The sequence below is a fragment of the Chiloscyllium plagiosum genome, unplaced genomic scaffold (assembly GCF_037043375.1).
Source record: "Chiloscyllium plagiosum isolate Xiang-an unplaced genomic scaffold, Cpla_swu_hap1 HiC_scaffold_28, whole genome shotgun sequence".
NCBI classification, from domain to species: domain Eukaryota; kingdom Metazoa; phylum Chordata; class Chondrichthyes; order Orectolobiformes; family Hemiscylliidae; genus Chiloscyllium; species Chiloscyllium plagiosum.
Window position 1 is genome coordinate 8,773,768 of NW_028270166.1, and position 19,680 is coordinate 8,793,447.

The 19,680-nt window shown below is 42.4% G+C and overlaps 1 protein-coding gene across 2 annotated transcripts in view; it reads right to left on the reverse strand.

Moving 5' to 3' along the window:
* The window catches only part of LOC122565433 (insulin receptor-like), a 270,454-nt gene that overhangs the window by 78,978 nt on the left and 171,796 nt on the right, over window positions 1-19,680 (reverse strand). For both annotated transcript variants that reach the window (XM_043721410.2, XM_043721409.2), the window contains exon 3: window positions 13,178-13,499. In XM_043721410.2, the coding sequence (XP_043577345.1) occupies window positions 13,178-13,499 (322 nt within the window). The remainder of the gene's footprint in view (window positions 1-13,177; window positions 13,500-19,680) is intronic.

Here is a 19,680-nt window from a genome sequence, read left to right on the forward strand (position 1 = left end):
GTCATAGATTAATAGAAGTATCATAGTTAATATCCATTCATGCTTTATACAGTGAAGATAGTCTCATTAAACACCACTGCCCATGCAGTTATCACATTTCAATTTTCAGGTAAAGGTGGTCACACAGCAGCTCATTGTCTCAGAAACAAGGTGAAGTGCCTTGTATGCAACAAGTTACTTTGAACGCTGTTCAACACTGCATTGACAGAGAGCTACCAAAGGTCACATCTTTGACAAGAGGTTCTTAGTCTGGGGTCCAGCAGCTCAAGTTGAATTTTAAGAATTTATTTGATGTAGGGATTGCTGGCTATGCCAGCTTTTATTCCACATTCCTAATTGCCCTTGAACAGTTGGTGGTGAGCTGCTTTCTTGAACCACTGAAAATCTACGGGGAGGTAGGTACATGTACAATTCCATTAGAGAAGCAGTTCTGACCCAGCAACAGTGAAGGAACAGCAATATAGTTCAAAACCAGGATGATATGTAGCATGGAGATGAGCTACTCACTCATCAGCGTCTGGACAATGGTAACCCCATAGATGTTGATAGTAGGGATTCAGTGACAGTAATGTCATTGAATATGAAGGGGCAATGCTTAAGTTTATTTATAGTTGAAGGTGGTCATTGCTTGGTTCTTATGGATATAACAATTACATGATACTTTCAGCAAGGAAACAAGGGGTTACTGTCAGATGCGCATCAAGATTCTCCCTCATCTACACCATGAAACAAATTACTTGGTCATTTATTGCATCATTTACAGTATCAGCCATGATCGAATGGTACAATAGATGCAATGGGCCAAACGGCCTAATTCTGCTCCTTTATCCAATGGTCATGTGACTGTACCTTCATCTAACTAGTCCCCAAACTTGGTCACAGGGCTGGTTACACTTCATGGTACAAAACACTTTCACTGTTTCCTTGCTGAAAGTATCATGTAATTGTTATATCTGTAAGAACCAAGGAAGACCCCTTTGAAATTCTCTCCAACTTCTTTACTTCCTGGCTATTCATCAGTCCAGACAAATTGTGTCAGTAGATACAAATTCCCCGTCACCTACAAATCAACCAAATACACACATTACATCAGTCCCAGGAGAATAGCCTTGTCTACAACACATCCTGACCTTGGAAAGAGGAAAGGTTGCAACAAAATTCCTTTCTTCTTAATTTAGAAATATAAATTCTAATTATCACATCAAACCCTGACAAGTTATGAAAATTCAGTCCAATAAAAACGTTTCCATCTTCACTACTGCTGTCCTTAGTTACAAGCAGCCACACCAGACTGATCCACTCAGATCATCTGTGTTAATTCTTTGGATTCAATCCTGACCCCACTACCCAATTCTTTTTACTCACTTATGGTGTTGACTCTGGTCAAGACACAGCTGGAGAGATACTGGTACCTTTCCCATATCACCCTACATCATAAGCAAGTAGGGGATTATGTCAGCTGTGCATTAGTAGACACCACCTTTCCCTTTGTATCAGAAACTTTGGGTTTCAGTCCCATTCCAGAGACTTGAGTGCAAAATCTCAGATGGCATTGCAGTGCAGTACTGAGGGAATGCTCCACTGTCAGAACAGCCATCTTTTGGATGGTATGTTGAACAGAGGCTACCTTCTGTGTCCTCATAGGTGAACTTAACAGATCCCAAGGTAATCCCATGTTACTCTGCCAAAGAAAGACAGAGCAGTTCTCCCCATAGTGCCAGCCAATAGCTATCCCTCAACTGACAGCATTAAAAAGAAATACCTGCTCATTATCATAATTGTTATTTAAGATGGGACTTGTTTGACATAAATTGGTTGCCCCATTTCCTACATTATATCATTGACTATTCCAAGAAGAATTTTATTGGCTGTAAAATCCTTTACAATACAAATATTTGAAGTAGAAGCAGAAGCAGGCCACTTGGCCCCTCAAGCCTGCTCCACGTACTGTCATGGCTGATCCAATTACTCCCCATTCCCACTTACCCTCAATAACCTTTCACCCACTTTTCTCAATAGTAATCCATTCACCTCTACCTTCTCATAATCACAGACTTGGTCTCCATAACCTTTCAAGGAAGAGCGTTTTAAAGAGTCAAAGGTGCTCAGTGAATAAGAATTTCTTCTCAGCTCAATTTTAACGAGGAATCCCTAAGTTTTAAACAGCAATCCTACTTCTAAATTCTCCCACAAGAGAAATCACGCTTGCCGCATCTACCCTGTCCAGACCCCTCAGGACCTCGCAGGGTTAAGTCAAAGCATGTTTTTCCATTACCATGAGGACCAAGTTTAATACTGTCACTGCCAGGCATGCCACTTGCACCTCTTTAACGTCCGATTTATGTGAGCGACAACACAAATGAAACATGGTAAATCAAATGGTTGTAAACTGGTTGGGTTTTAATTTTGAAATGCAAATGCATTTCACCAACAGCCAAAGAAGATCCCAAGTCAATATTTCCCTTACCAACCTTAGGGATGGCTGATGCAGCTGTTAACTCAAACCGCAACTGAGTGTTTCGGGCTGTATAGGTACTAAATTTCCCTAAAGCCTAGCTTGTAATCATTTTCTGGAAAGAAGTGAAATTACACCATTAAACTGCAGCCCACCCTAACCTTCCCCAGACTCCTTTCAATTAAATACAATCGTGGTTTTGTAAAGAGGCCTTTATCAGGGACTGGATCTGATATATGATCATCTGGTAAAATATATACAAGACTAATAATTTATGATTTTGAGAATAGATGCTCTTAAAAAAAACTCAACAGTGGAAAATAAAAGAGACCAGGGATGAGTGTGAGCAGTAAGTTGAGAATCTGACACTGGTCAAAGGGATAAAAATTGGTTTCTTTTGCCAGCTGCATAGATACTGGAGCATTTACTCAAAGTCTTAATGGCAGAAGCAGACAGCATAAATCTGCTTTAATTAGACAGCAAGAGGCAACAATAATCAAATCAGGACGCAGCACCAGCGGGAAATAAAAGCAGGAGAAAATCCACTACCAAAGTAGGGCACAAATCTGGTGTTAAACACCAGTGGCCGTTCTGTGCTATTGGAGGCTTCACCCACTCACTCCCTCATCCCCTCAAATACCCATCACTCCAACCTGTGAGAAAGTACCATACCTTGCTGACATCAAGGCACCATTTCATCCTGGCTCCTCAGCCAAAAGCCCAATGCCTCTTGCCTGAGTGGCAACTCATCAGCCATAGGAATAGGTCAAAGCCAACTGTGATTTTACACTCAGCAGACCTCCCAAAACCCACAGAATTCTTGCTAGATCCAGTGCAGAGTGCAAGTTCAGAGGAATATCCTTAGCCCCAAAGGCTGCTGTGGGTAATATTACCTCTTGCCCCTTTAACGGGGTCACAGCAACCTTCCACAAATCAATGAGTGGACTTAGGATCTCGCCAGCCCAGGGTGACTAGATTTTAAATTTACTGATCAAGGTAAGGCAAAGCTGAGATGGGAGTACTGAAGAAACTGCTGAACTATAAAAGGGCAGTGTGTAAAGATTTGAATAAATAAATGCACAAGAACCTATTTTTCTTCTTTTAAAGAAAGCAACATGCGATGTTGATAGGAACTGTGCATGTTGTTATGTGGGAGCTGCATAGCTGCAGATCTCCTTCAGCAGTGCAATTAAGGTCACAGACATTACACACAGCCACTGCCAACAGCACTCTGATCAGCCAGCAGGAGCTGTCTATCGCGTAGTTAAGTAATCCTCACTGATGAGGCACCTATTTAGATGGATATTGCCAGCTGGAGGTTGAAGCACAGCATCAAAGCCTGCCAAATAAAAAAAAAACCATCCCCAGCTGACCCAAGTCACAGATGGTGCTGTTTCAATGATCCAGATCAGACACTATGCAAGTTAAACACACCTTCAGTCGTCCATATCAAATGGTAAATGGAGGTCCACCTGAACTTGTTTTTGGGAGGGAGAGAGTAGTGTTACAACTAAGTTCAAATCAATGTTGTTACAAAGATTATTTAAAAAAATAAAACTCGCAATAGGAGACCAATAGGTCCACCCTACCTTTCCACCTCAAAGATGGAGTTTAACTTACATAAATGTGAGGTGCTGCATTTCGGAAAGGCAAATCAGAGCAGGACTAATACACTTAATGGTAAGGTCTTGGAGAGTGTTGCTGAACAAAGAGACCTTCGAGTGCAAGTTCATAGTTCCTTGAAAGTCGAGTGGCAGGTAGACAGGTTAGGGAAGAAGGCATTTGGTATGCTTTCCTTTTTTGGTCAGAGTATTGAATATAGGAGTTGGGAGATCATGTTGCAGCTATACAGGACATTTGGAATACCACATTTAACTCTAGTCTCGCAGCTATAGAAAAGATGTTGAGAAACTTGAAAAGGTTCAGAAAAGATTTACAAGGATGTTGCCAGGGTTGCAGGGTTTGAGCTATAAGGAGAGTCGAAATAGATTAGATTCCCTGTGTGGAAACAGGCCCTTTGGCCCAACCAGTTCACACCGACTCTCCGAAGAGTAACCCACCCAGACCCATTTCCCTCTGACTAATGCACCTAACACTATGGGAATTAAATAGGTTGGGGCTGTTTTCCTGGAACATCAGAGGATATGGGGTGACCTTACAGAAATTTCCAAAATCATGAGAGGCATGTGTTGGGTGAAATGTCAAGGTCTTTTTCCAGGGTAGGAGAGTCCAAACATAGACGGCATAGGTTTAAGGTGATAGCGGAAAGATTTAAAAGGGACCGAAGAGGCAACGTTTTCATGCAGAGGGTAGTGTGTATATGGAATGAGCTGCCAGAGGAAGTTGTGGAGGCTGGTAAAATTACAACATTTAAAAGGAATCTGGATGGTTATATGAATAGGAAGGGTTTAGAGGGATATGGGCCAAGTGCTGGCAAATTAGACTAGATTAATGTAGAATATCTATTTGGCACGTATGGGTTGGACTGAAGTGGCTGTTTCTGTGGTGTACGTATCTATGACTATGAATTTAATGGATGCACCAAAGCATTGTGTTGATGAGTGAAGCATTGTGTTGATGACTCATTGGTATAATTCAGTTGCAAATCAATACAGAGCTGTGACCGGCACATTAACTGTTCAGGTCTGTGCAGACAAAAAATTCAGGCTGGCAGAAATTAGCTAAATGTATGTTGGTGCAAGATCTGGGAGAAGAAAGGTCGAAAAGGAAACCCATGAACTGTGGATGCTTTCCTGCGTACTGCCAGATATCTTGTTAGAGCTTCTGGAATATTGCGGAGAAGGCTTGGTGAAATCACCTTTTCCAAAGCTTCTGACATACACTCCAATTACCCAAGAAATATCGGATCATTCAGCAGAGTGATGGTAGGAACTGCGTTTCCAATATATCTAATAGTGATGACAGAAGTATCCCCATGGTGCTTTTTTAAAATTCATTAATGGATTGTGGATGTCACTGGCAGGGCCAGCATTTACTGCCTTCCCTAATTACCCTTAGAAGGTGCTAGCTAGCTGTCTTTGTGAACTACTGCAGTCCACAGGGTGTGGGACACCCACAATGCTGTGAGGGGGGAACTTGTAGGGTTTTGATACAGCAACAGTAGAGAATAAGCCGACATAGTTCCAAGTCAGGATGATGTTTGTGTCTTGGAGGGGACCCTGATATTCCTATGTACAAGCTGCCCATATCCCAGATCGTAGAGGATATGGGTTTGGAAGGAGCTGTCGAAGGAGTAGCAGATGATTTCTGCCATCATCATTATTTTTAAAAAACCCTATAGTGACCGAGAATAGAAATTTAATCAGTCTTGCCTGAATAGCAAAGGGTTAACCAAAACGATTTGGGAAATTTCAGGATGACATGGTTTCAAATATTTTAGTCTGGAATAAATGGACGTCAAGAGGATTGACTGCTCGATATGATGATCTGTGTTGAACTGGTCACTCCCATTATCCAGAAATAGAACATCTGGGTCACCAAGACATCTCTGGCTTGTGCAGTATCGCATGAATGATGGCAGGCTCAGATTAATATTAAAGGTTGTCATGTTGCCTTTTAAACAGAATCCGAAAAGGAATTTTCAAACAGAACACGCTGTGCAGCAAGCAATAATATTTTTACTATAGGATCAGTAGGCCTTGCTTTCTTCATCTAAGGAAATAAAAAGGATTTTATTTTGGTAAGCTGTCATTGTATATCCTTGAACACTACGAATGCAAGCACCTCCTTTCAGGTGGGATTCATCCATAGTTCAAATAACACCACTGTTTTCATGTGGAATCACGAATATTACAGCATAGTCGTAGCTTCAGACAGCTGCTCAATTGCTACAGTCTACTCCAATTCCTACTCTAAACCACACAACCTCTCTATTTGGTCCTTCCTTTAACTCTCAATATCTGCGTTGGAGGCTGAGGGGTGACCTTATAGAGATTTATAAAATCATGAGGGGCATGGATGGGATAAATAGACAAAGTCTTTTCCCTGGGGTGGGGAAGTCCAGAACGAGGGGGCATAGGTTTCAGGTGAGAGGGGAAAAATTTAAAAGGGACCTAAGGGGCAACCTTTTCACACAGAGGGTGGTACGTGTATGGAATGAGCTGCCAGAGGAAATGATAGAGGTAGAATTACAACATTTAAAAAGCATCTGGATGGGTATATGAATTGGAAGAGTTTACAGAGATATGGTGAAGTGCCGATAATTGGGACTAGATTAGTTTAGGATATCTGGTCAGCATTGATGAGTTGGACCAAAGGATCTGCTTCAATGCTGCACATCTTAATGACTCTAAATCAAGACCTCTTCTCTAATAGACAGGAGGCCTTAACAACAAAAAGTTAATCCTAAACATTGTTCCAAATTAAATCACATACAAAATGGAAGAGAGATAAAATTGCAAATTGACGAGTTCATGTATGATGTTACGTTGCAAGCCCCCCAGGGGCTGAGGTGGTGTTGGACAGCGGGACAGAGAGGCAGGTGGCATGAGAATGGGCGAGAGAGCCACAATGAGAAAAAAAGAGAAAAAGACACACACAACCAGAAAGAGAGAGAGGAGAGAGAGAGAGGGGGAGGGAGGGACAGAGACAGTGTCACAGCCAGATCAAAAGGTGGCTGAGTGGTGATGATTTAGAGTCCATTACAAATTTAATAGATTATAATGAGTGTATATCAAAACAGGTTTCCAACTGCAGAAAAAGAACCAAACACCATCGATATACAATAATCATCCTGTATTTCACAGAGAATTTACAGGAAACATCTTTACCGAGGAAGTTGCGAGAACGTAGAACTCAGGACCACAGGAAGTGTGCGACAGTACGGATACATTAAAGAGAAACAAGACAAGTACATAGTGACTAGACTTGGGAGAGTTAGGAGATGATTTTCGAGCTGTCAAACTCCCAGCCTCTAACCTGCTCTTGTTTTCACTGGTCCAGTTAGATTTCTGGTCAGTGGTAATCCCCAAGATGTCATCGTGGGGAATGACACAATGGTAATGTCATTGAATGTCAAGGGAAGATGGTTAGATTCAGTGACTGGCGAACAATGTTTTGTAAAGTGTGAAGGGATAGGACTTCACAAAGGTTTAAATATTTTGGATCAGTGGTGCTGGAAGAGCACAGCAATTCAGGCAGCATCCGACGAGCATCAAAATCGACGTTTCGGGCAAAAGCCCTTCATCAGGAATAAAGGCAGAGAGCCTGAAGCGTGGAGAGATAAGCTAGAGGAGGGTGGGGGTGGGGAGAGAGTAGCATAGAGTACAATAGGTGAGTGGGGAAGGAGATGAAGGTGATAGGTCAGGGAGGAGAGGGTGGAGTGGATAGTTGGAAAAGGAGCTAGGCAGGTCGGACAAGTCAGGGCAAGTCAAGGGGACTGGAAGTTTGAAACTAGGATGAGGTGGGGGACTGTCCCCTTGACCTGTCCGGATTTGTCCGACCTGCCTAGCTCCTTTTCCACCTATCCACTCCACCCTCTCCTCCCTGACCTATCGCCTTCATCCCCTTCCCCACTCACCTATTGTACTCTATGCTACTCTCTCCCCACCCCCACCCTCCCCTAGCTTATCTCTCCATGCTTCAGGCTCTCTGCCTTTATTCCTGATGAAGGGCTTTTGCCCGAAACGTCGATTTTGCTGCTCGTCGGGTGCTGCCTGAATTGCTGCGCTCTTCCAGCACCACTGATCCAGAATCTGGTTTCCAGCATCTGCAGTCATTGTTTTTACCTCTAAGGTTTAAATATTGTCAACTCTGACTCATTTGTGAATAACAAAATCTCATCAACTGTGACAAAGTCCCTTCAATTTGTCATTGGACTGCACATAAAGGATGTTATCTTTTTCATTCTTTCATGGGAAGAGGGTATCGTCAGAATGCCAGCAATTACTGCCCATGTCTGACTGCCCTTGAGAGAAGGTGGTGGTGAGCCACGTTCTTGAACCACTGCAGTCCTTGTGATGTAGGTAGTCCCACAGGGCTGTTAGGAAGAGAACAAAGGCTGTGATTGTTTCTCTCCTGCAACAGTCTGACAGCTTCATCTCTGTCCTACAGTACTAATTTGCCATTTATGAGTCAATGATGAACTGCCACACACGGAGAGGCCAGCTCTTTCATTTACCGCTTCACACTGTCCCAGTTTGTAAACAGCTATTGTCTACTCCTGAATACAGACATGAGCTCATTTTAGCTCATCAACAGCATTCACACAAACCAAAAGTTAAAAAGGAAATAAGAACAAATGACATGTCTCGAAATTAAAAATATTTAGAATTGACATTGATATATAACATTTTATGTAACATTCTTAAAATGAACAAAACAACCTGAAGACATTTCACCAGATAAACCCAAACAGTTAAGGCTTTGATAAAGATATGAAAAAGAAAAGGAATTAATCTCCTGGCTGAGCGAGTAACTAGTGTAGTGGGGGTGAATTTAAACTTGTAAGGCAGGGGGGTGGGTTGACTAATGGGTCAAGTTTTAGAAGTGCCAGAGAGGGCAAAAGAGAGGTGGAGAAAGAAGAAAAGGAAGAGAGGGAAGGCATAAGTGTTGACAGTGAATAAAAGCAATGGTCATCTTCCGATAGGCAAGAAAGAAACAAGGGCAGGGTTAAATTGTTAGAACGTAAATGCATGGAGCATAGCAAACAAAACTGGAGAACTGAAAGGAGAAATTACTCTCAGGTGTGACATGGTAGCATGGTCAGAAACATGGCTCAAAACAGAACAGGACTGGATATGTAACATCTAGGGGTTTTTTTTTAGCAGAAACAGGGTGAGTAAAAAGGGAGGAGATGTAGCAAACTTGGACAGAAATAGTATCACTGTCCTTGTATGAGATGTAGTCCCTGAATTATCAGCTGTATGGTTGGAGGTGAGAAACAGGAAGGCAGCAGTGACCTTATTGGGTATTTATTACAGATCCCCAAATGATGGGAAGTAGAAGACAGCATTTGTAAGTAGGTTATGAAAATCTGCAGGACAAGTAAAGTTGTAATAATTGGTGATTTCAATTACCATTGGGTAAGACTGGGAAAAAAAAGTGTAGGGCATGGAAATGAAGAAATCTCTGCAACGTGTGTATGAGAACCTTCTAGAACAGTACATTTCTAATCCTACAAGGAAGGGAGCAATTCGGGATCTGCACCTAGGAAATGAGACAGGCCAACTGTAAACCATCAGAATGGGGGCCTATTTGGGAAATAGCAATCGCAGCCATAATAAGGTTCAATATTATGCGAGAAAAGGATAAAAATCAGTCAATAATAAAGATCCCAAACTGGGAAAGGCAGAATTTAAGGGTCTAAAAGTTGAAGTTGAGTACATTGACTAGAAATGCATTTTTGTGGATAAACAGTGGATGAAAAGTTGGAGAATTTCAAAAGAGAGATAAATTGGGTAGAAGTTGGGTACATACCCATGAGCAATAATTACGTGGTATCAAGATGAGAAAATAAGGAAGAAAAAAGAAGGCATGTGATGCACATTGGAATAATAACAGCAAAAGAAATCAGGGAGAGTATTTCAAATGCAGGACAGAGGCTCAGGCTAAGAGGGAGCAAGAGGAAAGGGTGGCAAGCTGCACTAAAACAAATAGTAAAATGTTCTTCAACCATATTAACAGTAAAACAAAAAGTGAAGGATGAAGTGGAGCCCATAAGGAACAGGCAGGGTAAGCTGCTCAGTGAAAGCAAAGGATATGGCAGAGGTACTATATGAATATTTTGTTTTTGTCTTTACCAAATTAGGAGATGTCACCTATGGCCCAATTGAAAATGTGAACTTTGAGCAACTGAGCAGTATGATGATAGATAAAGAAGAGGTGATAAAAAGGCTGGCAGCACTCCAGGAAGACAGATTGCTGGGCCTGGATGGGGTGCATCCGAGATTGTTGAGGGATGTAAGGGAACAAATCACAGAATTTTTTTTCAGGCCTCTCTCAACAGAGGATTAGTCCTGGGGACTGCAGGTTTGCAAATGTGACATTGTTGATTAAGAATGAACCAAAGGATAAACCATGATTCTCAGGCCTGTCAGTTTGACATCAAGAGTGGGAAAACTGATAGAGACGATCAAAATGGCTGTGTTAAGGGGAGATCAATCTGACAAAGTTACCCGAGATTTTTAATGATGTGACATGGGTAGTGTGGTAGATGTTGTGTGTTCGCATGCGCAGTCAGAGGAACATGGATGCTATGGAGAGAGGTAATTTGTTGTCATAAAGTGGAAAAATTATAAGGGTGACAATTTTAAATTTAAGATACTGAAGTATCCAAACAAGTGTAGAAAGTTAGCTCACAGGTACAGCAATTAATTAGCAAGGCAAATTACTGCAAGAGAACAAGAATAAGAAAGCCTTGTTACAACTGCACTTTGGTGTGACCATACCTGGAGTTCAGTGCGCAGGACTTGAAGGATACACTTGAGTTGGAAGTGATACGGAGGTGAAATTTCTCATCTCTCCCGAGACTGGGCATCCATGTTCTACATTCCTTAACCAAGGAGACTAGCTCTCAGTATCTACCCTGTCAAGCCTCTTCAGAATTCTAAATGCCTTAATGAGGTCATCTCTCATTCTGCTAAATTCCAGACAGCATAGGACCAATTTACTAAGGCTCACATCCCAGGAACTAGTTTTCTGGTAAATCTTCACAGCATCACCTCCAATCAAAGTCTAGCTTTTCTTAGCTAAAGAAACCAAAAAGGTTTGCTGTATCCCAACAATAGTCTCAATAAAGCTCCACACAATGGTAGCAAGAGTTTCACACACTTTGACTCTAATTGCCATAAATAAACGCCAACATTCCAGTTTCCTTCTTAACTGCTACTGTACCTGCATGTATGAGCAAATGACTGCAGATGCTGGAATCTGTACTGAAAACAACTAATGCTGGAGATCACAGCAGGTCAGAGAGCATCCATTTAGAGAGCGAGTGCACACAAATGTGACCTGCTGTGATCGGCAAGCATTAATTGTTTTCTAAACATTTAGTACTCCTTGTTTGAGTACATCCAGGTTACTCTGAACATTAACCTTTCGTAGTTTCCCATCTTTTAAAATATATTCACCTTTTCTATTCTCTTGACTAAAGTATATAAGCTTTCACTTCCTCTGCATTATGTATTCGCGTCCTTCTCACAACTTAGATTCCAGCTAACTTTCTATCAGCAGTAAACTTAGATACATTCCTCTCTGTCTCATTCTGAACACAGTGTTAAGGTTACAATGCAACAGTTTCCTATCTTGGGTTTTTCAACCTTTACCTTTCTGTGGTCCTGTGACTGTTACAAAAAATGTCACGAAATTCAACAAAAGCATTATTTTCTAATGAACATTTCTACCTATTTATATCTCCTTTATTCTTTCATGGGGTATGCATCTTAATGACCAAGCCAGTACTACTTGTCCATCCCTAATTGCCCTTGTACTGAGTGACTAGCATTTCAGAGTACAATTACATCTCTGTAGGTCTGGAATCAGGTGTAGGCCGGTCAGGTGAAAATGACAGATTTTCTTTCATTTGTGAACAGGGCATGATGGATGACCAGCTTCATATTCTAAACTATCTATTAGAATTTAAATCCCACAAGCCACAGTGATGAGATGTAAATCCATCTCCCCAGAACATTAGCCTGGGTGTCTGGATTACTAAAGTTTGCGGCAGGGGTCACCGGACCCAAAATGTTAACTCTGATTTCTCTGCAAAGATGCATCCGGATCTGCTGAGTTTTTCCAGCAACCTCTGTTTTTGCATCTGGAGTAATAACCTGCTGGTCACAATGTCATTATCTCCCAGTATAATTACGATCTATATTTTATTTTGCTTTGCTTAATTGGTGCAGATGCCAGATTGAGCCTCAGGTGAGGTCTGTCAGGGCAGGTTTCAGCAGTAGATCTTTCAGTGCCTGAGAGAGCAGTGATGCTCAGTTACAGGCTGTTGGCTTAATGAGAGAGAGAGCGAGAGAGGGAGAGAGGGGGAGAGGGGGGAGGGGGGGGGAGAGGGAGAGCTCAGCACAAGTGGACTGCCACATTTTATTCATTCTCTGGTTATTTTGGCGGACCCCTTGTTAAGAACCCTTCTCCTACAACAGTGACCACACTTTCAAAGACTACTTCATTGGCTCTAGATGGCATGAGGATGTCCTGCAGAGTTTTAGCACCAATTCAACAAACTATTCTGACATGCCCTTGGATTGCAGAAGGCAAGATAGAAATAAAAGCTCTTTCTTTCCTCTACAGGAAGCTTTGGAAGCAGTTACTACTTCTGCTCTTCACAATCTCTCGCAAAAAAAAAGCAATAAAGAAGAAAACATATGCAGATCGTGTAAATATTTCTATGTTTGGTCAGGATTACAACATGTTGCAAAATAACAGTAGAAAGATCAACCGCACTTTGCATTTTAAGTCGAATAAACCTTTTACTATTGGTCTGCAAATCAGAGAGGCCTAGGGATCATGACTGTTTGTAACTGAAGTATTCATAATTACACAATATTAGTTTTTTTCACACTATCTTCATTTTAGGGGATGTTCTATGTTAGGCATTACAGTTTCTTCTTTGTATTTGTACTATCATCACATTTTGACGTCAGTAGCAATGATTTTCAACAATCTATTTATCTATTTATTGTCAGAGATCATTGACAATTAACTCACCAAATCCGTTTGACTATTTGGCTTAGTTCCTCAGCGTGCCCTTACCTGGAAGAATTCACTATGTATCCTGAAGGACATTCAGGCATGCACTCTCCGTTGTGGATGACATATCGGGTGCACTCGGTCTCCTTGGAAGGTTTGCATTCATTGTGCAGCATCTGACAGAAAGAGAAGGTAATGCAGCGCCAGGCCTCAAACCTGTAGGTGCCAGGGGGACAATCGGGGATGCACACACCGTTGTAGTAGTAGTGTCGGCACGCCACACACTTTGCCGCGCTGCCAGGCTCTGTGCAAGTGCCCAGGCATTCATCATGACAGCACTTGCCAGTGGGGGTACAGGCTTTCCGACGGCACTCAGAGGAACAGTCTGCAAAACAGGACAGAAATCCAAGAGCAAAACTTTAATTTTAGGAAAAGAACAATTTGCCTTTACATGCAGCCGTACGTCACATAACTTTACACGTGAGGCTATATTTGTTACGAAGGCATAAGCTCAGAATACAGCATGGAAGGAGGCCATTTGGCTGATCGTGTCCGCATCAGGTAACCTAGTGGCAATCTCCAGACGTTTCCCTATATCCCTGCACACCATTTTTATCCAAACAACCTCACAGTGCCCCTCCTGAATGCCTCAATTGAACCTGTCTCCACATTTCCAGGCAGGGCATTGCATTCCACAGGCTGCTTTAGGTCAACAACATCCCACAAACAGCAACAGTAACAATAAGCTAATTTGCTTTCGGTGTCATTTGTCAATGGTTTTCAACAATGTTAACATACCGGTCGTTCTTCTATAATGCATGTTGCGTCAATGCAAATTCACTAGAATACAATTGACGAATTGGGGGACACTGTTTCTACAGTGCAAACTTTTAAAGCATGTAGTGGTTATAATGCGATTCTGGTTCTATGAGTTTAAACGGTGCTGCTATTATGCAACTTTCTTATAACATAGGAATGCATGAAAATGGAACTAGCAGAAGCAACTGTCGTTAGAATTCAGAAAATATCACAATTGTATTAACGTCCACATAAAAAAGATACAAAGAAAGGTAACCAATAACAGTTAAAGTGATATGATTTAAGGTATGCTTTGTCTTAAATGAGGAGAGATGCAGTGAAGAGCAAGAAAACAACCTTGCAGCTGAAGACAACGGTGACAGGAGAGAGCGCTAAGGAAACCTGGGATACATAAGACGTTAGAAGTGTTGGAACACAAATTCTTGGAAAATAGGAGTTGAGGGAGATTAAAGACTGGGGGCATATCGAACAATCTCAGACTGGACAGAGAATTACATTTGCAAATTGATGAAGCCTTTGAATAGACAGATGAAAATCAAAGGCCAACAGTTTTGTTGGCTATCCCTCAATTACCCTGCAACTATTATCATTCAAACAATTTACAGGCCGCTCCCAGTTTGTGAATGGGTTCCGTTCTGGAGTCAGTTCACAAGTTTATTTGTGAGAAAGAAAGATAATGCAGACAACATAAAGGAGGCATTCCTAAGTACAGGAAATGTTTGTACATCGTGTCTTTAAAATTAGACCTCTGTAAGGGATCATTTCCCAAAGCATGAACATTTGGAAATCAGGGGCCTCCTGTAACCCTTTAGTGTCTTGGGAACTTCTTGTGAACAAACTGATTGCCAAATTTCCTACATTACAACAGTGACTACACTTCAGAAAGTAATTCATTGCCTGTAAAATGCTTTGGGAAGTTCTAAAATCATGGGAGGCATTATATAAGTACAAGACATCCTTTTGTCTCAGCAGGTCTGGCAGCATGTGTGGGGAGAAATCAGAGTTAATGTACTAACGAAGTGAGGAATAGGGAGAGAGAGAGAGCAGTTGAACATGTGGCTACAGGGATGGTGCAGGGAGGGAGGGATTCAGATACCTGGATAATTTGGGCTCATTCAGAGGTAGGTGGGACCTCTACAAATGAGATGGCCTGCACCTGAACCAGAGGGGTACTAATATCCTGGGGGGAATATTTGTTAATGCTCTTTGGGAGGGTTTAAACTAATTCAGCAGGGGGATGGGAACCCAAATTGTAGCTCCACTGTACAAGAGGTTGAGAGTAGTGAGGTCCAAAATAAGGTTTCAAGGTCGCAAGAGTGCATCAGAAGGCAGGAAGGTGGTTTGAAGTGTGTTTACTTCAACGCCATGAACATTCGAAATAAGGTGGATGAACTTGCAGCATGGGTTGTATCTGGGGCTTTGATATTGTGGGGATTTCAGAGACATGGATAGAGCAAGGATATGAATGGTTGTTGCAGGTTCCAGGGTTTAGATGTTTCAGTAAGAACAGGGAAGGTGGTAAAAGAGGGGGTGGTCTACTGAGATAGTATGGGTTGAAGTTAGAAACAGGAAAGGAGAGGTCACCCTGTTGGGAGTTTTCTATCGGCCTCTGAAAAGCTCCAGAGATGTAGAGGAAAGGATTGCAAAGATGATTCTGGATAGGGGCGAGAGTGACAGGGTACTTGTTATGGGGGACTTTAACATTCCAAATATTGACTGAAAAATTCAAGTACTTTAGATGGGTCAGTTTTCGTCCAATGTGCACAGAAGGGTTTCCTGACACAGGATGTAGATAGGCCAAGAGGTGAGGCCACATTGGATTTGGTACTGGGTAATGAACCAGGCCAGGTGTTAGATTTGGTGGTAGACGAGCACTTTGGTGATAGTGACCACAATTTAGTTACGTTTATTTTAGCGATGAAAAGGGATAGGTATATACTGCAGGGCAAAAGGTATAGCTGGGGGAAAGGCAATGATGATGCGATTAGGCAAGACTGAAGATGCAAACGATGGGAAGGAAACTGCAGGGGACAGGCACAATTGAAATGTGGAGCTTGTTCAAGGAACAGCTACTGCGTGTCCGTGAAAAATATGTACCTGTCAGGCAGGGAGGAAGTGCTTGAGTGAAGGAATCATGGTTTACTAAAGAAGTTGAGTCTCTTGTCAAGAGGAAGAAGGAGGCTTATGTAAAGATGAGACGTCAAGACTCAGTTAGGGCACTTTAGAGTTACAAGTTAGGCAGGAAAGACCTAAAGAGAGAGCCAAGAAGAGCCAGGAGGGGGCATGAGAAGTCTTCGGCAGGTAAGATTAAAGAAAACCCTAAAGCTTTCTATCAGTATGTCAGAAATAAAAGACCTGACCAGAGTAAGATTAGGGCCAGTCAAGGATAGTAGTAGGAAATTGTGCGAGGAGTCTGAGGAGACAGGAGCGGCGCTAAATGAATATTTTTCATCAGTATTCACACAAGAAAAAGACAATGTTGTTGAGGAGAATATTGAGATACAGGCTCACAGACTGGAAGGAATTGAGGTTCATAAGGAGGAGGTGTTAGCAATTCTGGAAAGTGTGAAAATAGATAAGTCCACTGTGTCAGATGGGATTTATCCTAGAATTTTCTGGGAAGCCAGAGAGGAGATTGCAGACTCTTTGGCTTTGATCTTTATGTTGTCATAGTCTACAGGAATAGTGCCAGAAGACTGGAGGATAATAAATGTTGTCTCCTTGTTCAAGAAAGGGAGTATAGACAACCCTGGTAATTATAGACCAGTGAGCCTTACTTTGGTTGTGGGTTAAATGTTGGAAAGGATTATAAAAGATAGGATTTATAATCATTTAGAAAGGAATAATTTGATTTGGGACAGTCAACACGGTTTTGTGAAGGGTAGGTCGTGCCTCTCAAACCTTACTGAGTTCTTTGAGATGATGACCAAACAGGTGGATGAGGGTAAAGTGGGTGATGTGGTGTATATGGATTCCAGTAAGGCATTTGATAAGGCTCCCCACAGTAGGCTATTGCAGAAAATACGGAGGCATGGGATTGAGGGTGATTTAGTGTTCTGGATCAGAAATTGGCTAGCAGTAAGAAAAGTGTGAGTGATTTACTTTAGAAGGACTAACAGGAATAAAGAGTACTGGGCTGGCAAGATGGTGATGGTAGTGTAGATGAGCAGAAAGATCTCAGTGTCCATATGCATAGACCCCTGAAAGCTACCACCCAGGTTGATAGGGTTGTTAAAAAGGCATTTAGCTTTTATTGGTAGAGGGATTAAATTTCGGAGCTATGAGGTCATGTTGCAGTTGTACAAAACTCTGATGTGGCCACATTTGGGAGTATTGTGTACAGTTCTGGTCACCGCATTATAGGAAGGATGTGGAAGCATTGGAAAGGGTGCAGAGGAGATTTACCAGGATGTTGCCTGGTATGGAGGGAAGGTCTTGAGGAAAGACTGAGGGACTTGAGGCTGATTTCATTAGACAGAAGAAGGTTGAGAGTTGATTTCATAGAGGCATACAAGATGACCAGAGGGTTAGATGCGGAGACAGATAGAGCCATTTTCCTTGGATGGTGATGGCTAGCACGAGGGGATATAGCTTTAAATTGAGGGGTGATAGATATAGGAGAATTTGAGGACTGCAGATGCTGGAGATCGGAGTTGAAGGGCATGGTGCTGGAAAAGCACAGCAGGTCAGGCAGCATCCGAGGAGCAGAAGAATTGACGTTTCAGGCAGTAGCCCTTCATTAGGAATCCCAATGAAGGGCTTATGCCTGAAACATCGATTCGCCTGCTCTGCAGATGCTGCCTGACTGGGCGATAGATATAGGGCAGACATCAGAGTCAGGTTCTTTACTCAGAGAGTACTAAGGGAGTAGAACGCATTGCCTAGAACAGTAGTAAACTCGCCAACATTAATGGCATTTAAATGGTTGTTGGATAAACACATGGATGATAATGGAATAGTGTTGGTGACAGAGTCATAGAGATGTACAACATGGAAACTGACCTTTTGGTCCAACTCGTCCATGCTGACCAGATATTTCAACTTAATTTAGTCCCACCTGCCAGCACACGGCCCATATCCCTCCAAACTCTTCCTATTCATATACCCATTCAGATGCCTTTTAAATGTTGCAATTGTACCAACCACCACCACTTCCTCTGACAGCACATTCCACACACGCACCACCCTCTGCAGGAAAACGTTGCCCCTTAGGTCTCTTTTATATCTTTCCCCTCCCACCCTAAACCTATGTCCTCTAGTTCTGGACTCCCCAACCCATGGAAAAGACTTTGTCTATTTACTCTATCCATGCCTCTCATGATTTTATAAACCTCGATAAGGCCCCCCTCAGCCTCCGACACTCCAGGGAAAACAGCCCCAGCCTATTCAGCATCTCCTTACAGCACAAATCCTCCAACCCTGGCAACATCCTTGAAAATCTTTTCTGAACCCTTTCAAGTTTCACAACATCATTCCAATAAGGAGACGACCAGAATTGCATGCAATATTCCAAAAGTGGCCTAGCCAATGTCCTGTACAGCTGCAACATGACGTCCCAACTCCTGTACTCAATACTCTGACCAATAAAGGAAAGCAGATCAAATGCCTTCTTCACTATCCTACCTACTTGCAACTTTACTTTCAAGGAGCTATGAACCTGAACTCCAAGGTCTCTTTGTTCAGCAACACTCCCTAGGACCTTACCATTAAGTGTATAAGTCCTGCTAAGATTTGTTTCCCAAAATGCAGCACCGCACATTTATCTAAATTAAACTCCATCTGCTACTCCTCAGCCCATCTGATCAAGATCCTGTTGTAATCCGAGGTAACCTTCCTCGCTATCCACTACACCTCCAATTTTGGTGTCTTCTGCAAATTTACTAACTATACCTCTTAAGCTCACTGATTGGTTTCACTGGTCGGCAGAACATAGAGGGCCGAAGGGCCTGTATTGCGCTATAATGTTCTAAGTTCTAACTTTTCGGCTCCTGTGACCCTTCTTCTCCACAGATACTGCCAGACCGGCTAACATTTTCCAGCAATTTCTATTTTTGTTTCTGACTTCCAGTATCCACAGTTTTTTTAAATTCTTTATTGTCTCCCTCTGATCAAAAGGGGAACACATCCAGCAGCAATCAGCTTACCATTCCACAGCCAAATAACTTGCCTCCATTCCTGCAACTGGCTTGAGGACTTAATTATGTCCCTGAGCCCCATCAGGCGATCATTCCTTTCAGACATTTTCCAACATCTGTAATTCTTCCCCTCCTCCCTCACCTCAGTCCTCCCTCTCCAGCCTCCCTTCTACTTCAACATCTCTCTCTGTGCTTTTTCCACATTCCTGCCCCACCTCCTTGACTTTGCTGACCACTGCCAGTCACCTCTCTCTTCCATTCACAATTTGGCTCCCTGATTGGTCGGTCCCTGTGAACAAACTTGCACGAGATTAGGGATTTTGGGATGGATTCGTCCATTGCCCCTGTGAATGTATAGAGTTATACGGCACAGAAACAGACTCTTTGGTCCAACCCGTCTGTGCTGACCAGACATCCCAATTTGACCTAGTCCCATTTGTCAGGATTTTGCCCATATGCCTCTACACCCTTCCTATTCATGCACCCATCCAGATGCCTATTAAACATTATAATTGTACCAACCTCCACTACCTCCTCTGGTAATGTAGAGCCATGATAGGCCCCACAAGAACTGGGGTGGCTTATAGCGGGAATATTATGAGTTAGTTTTGT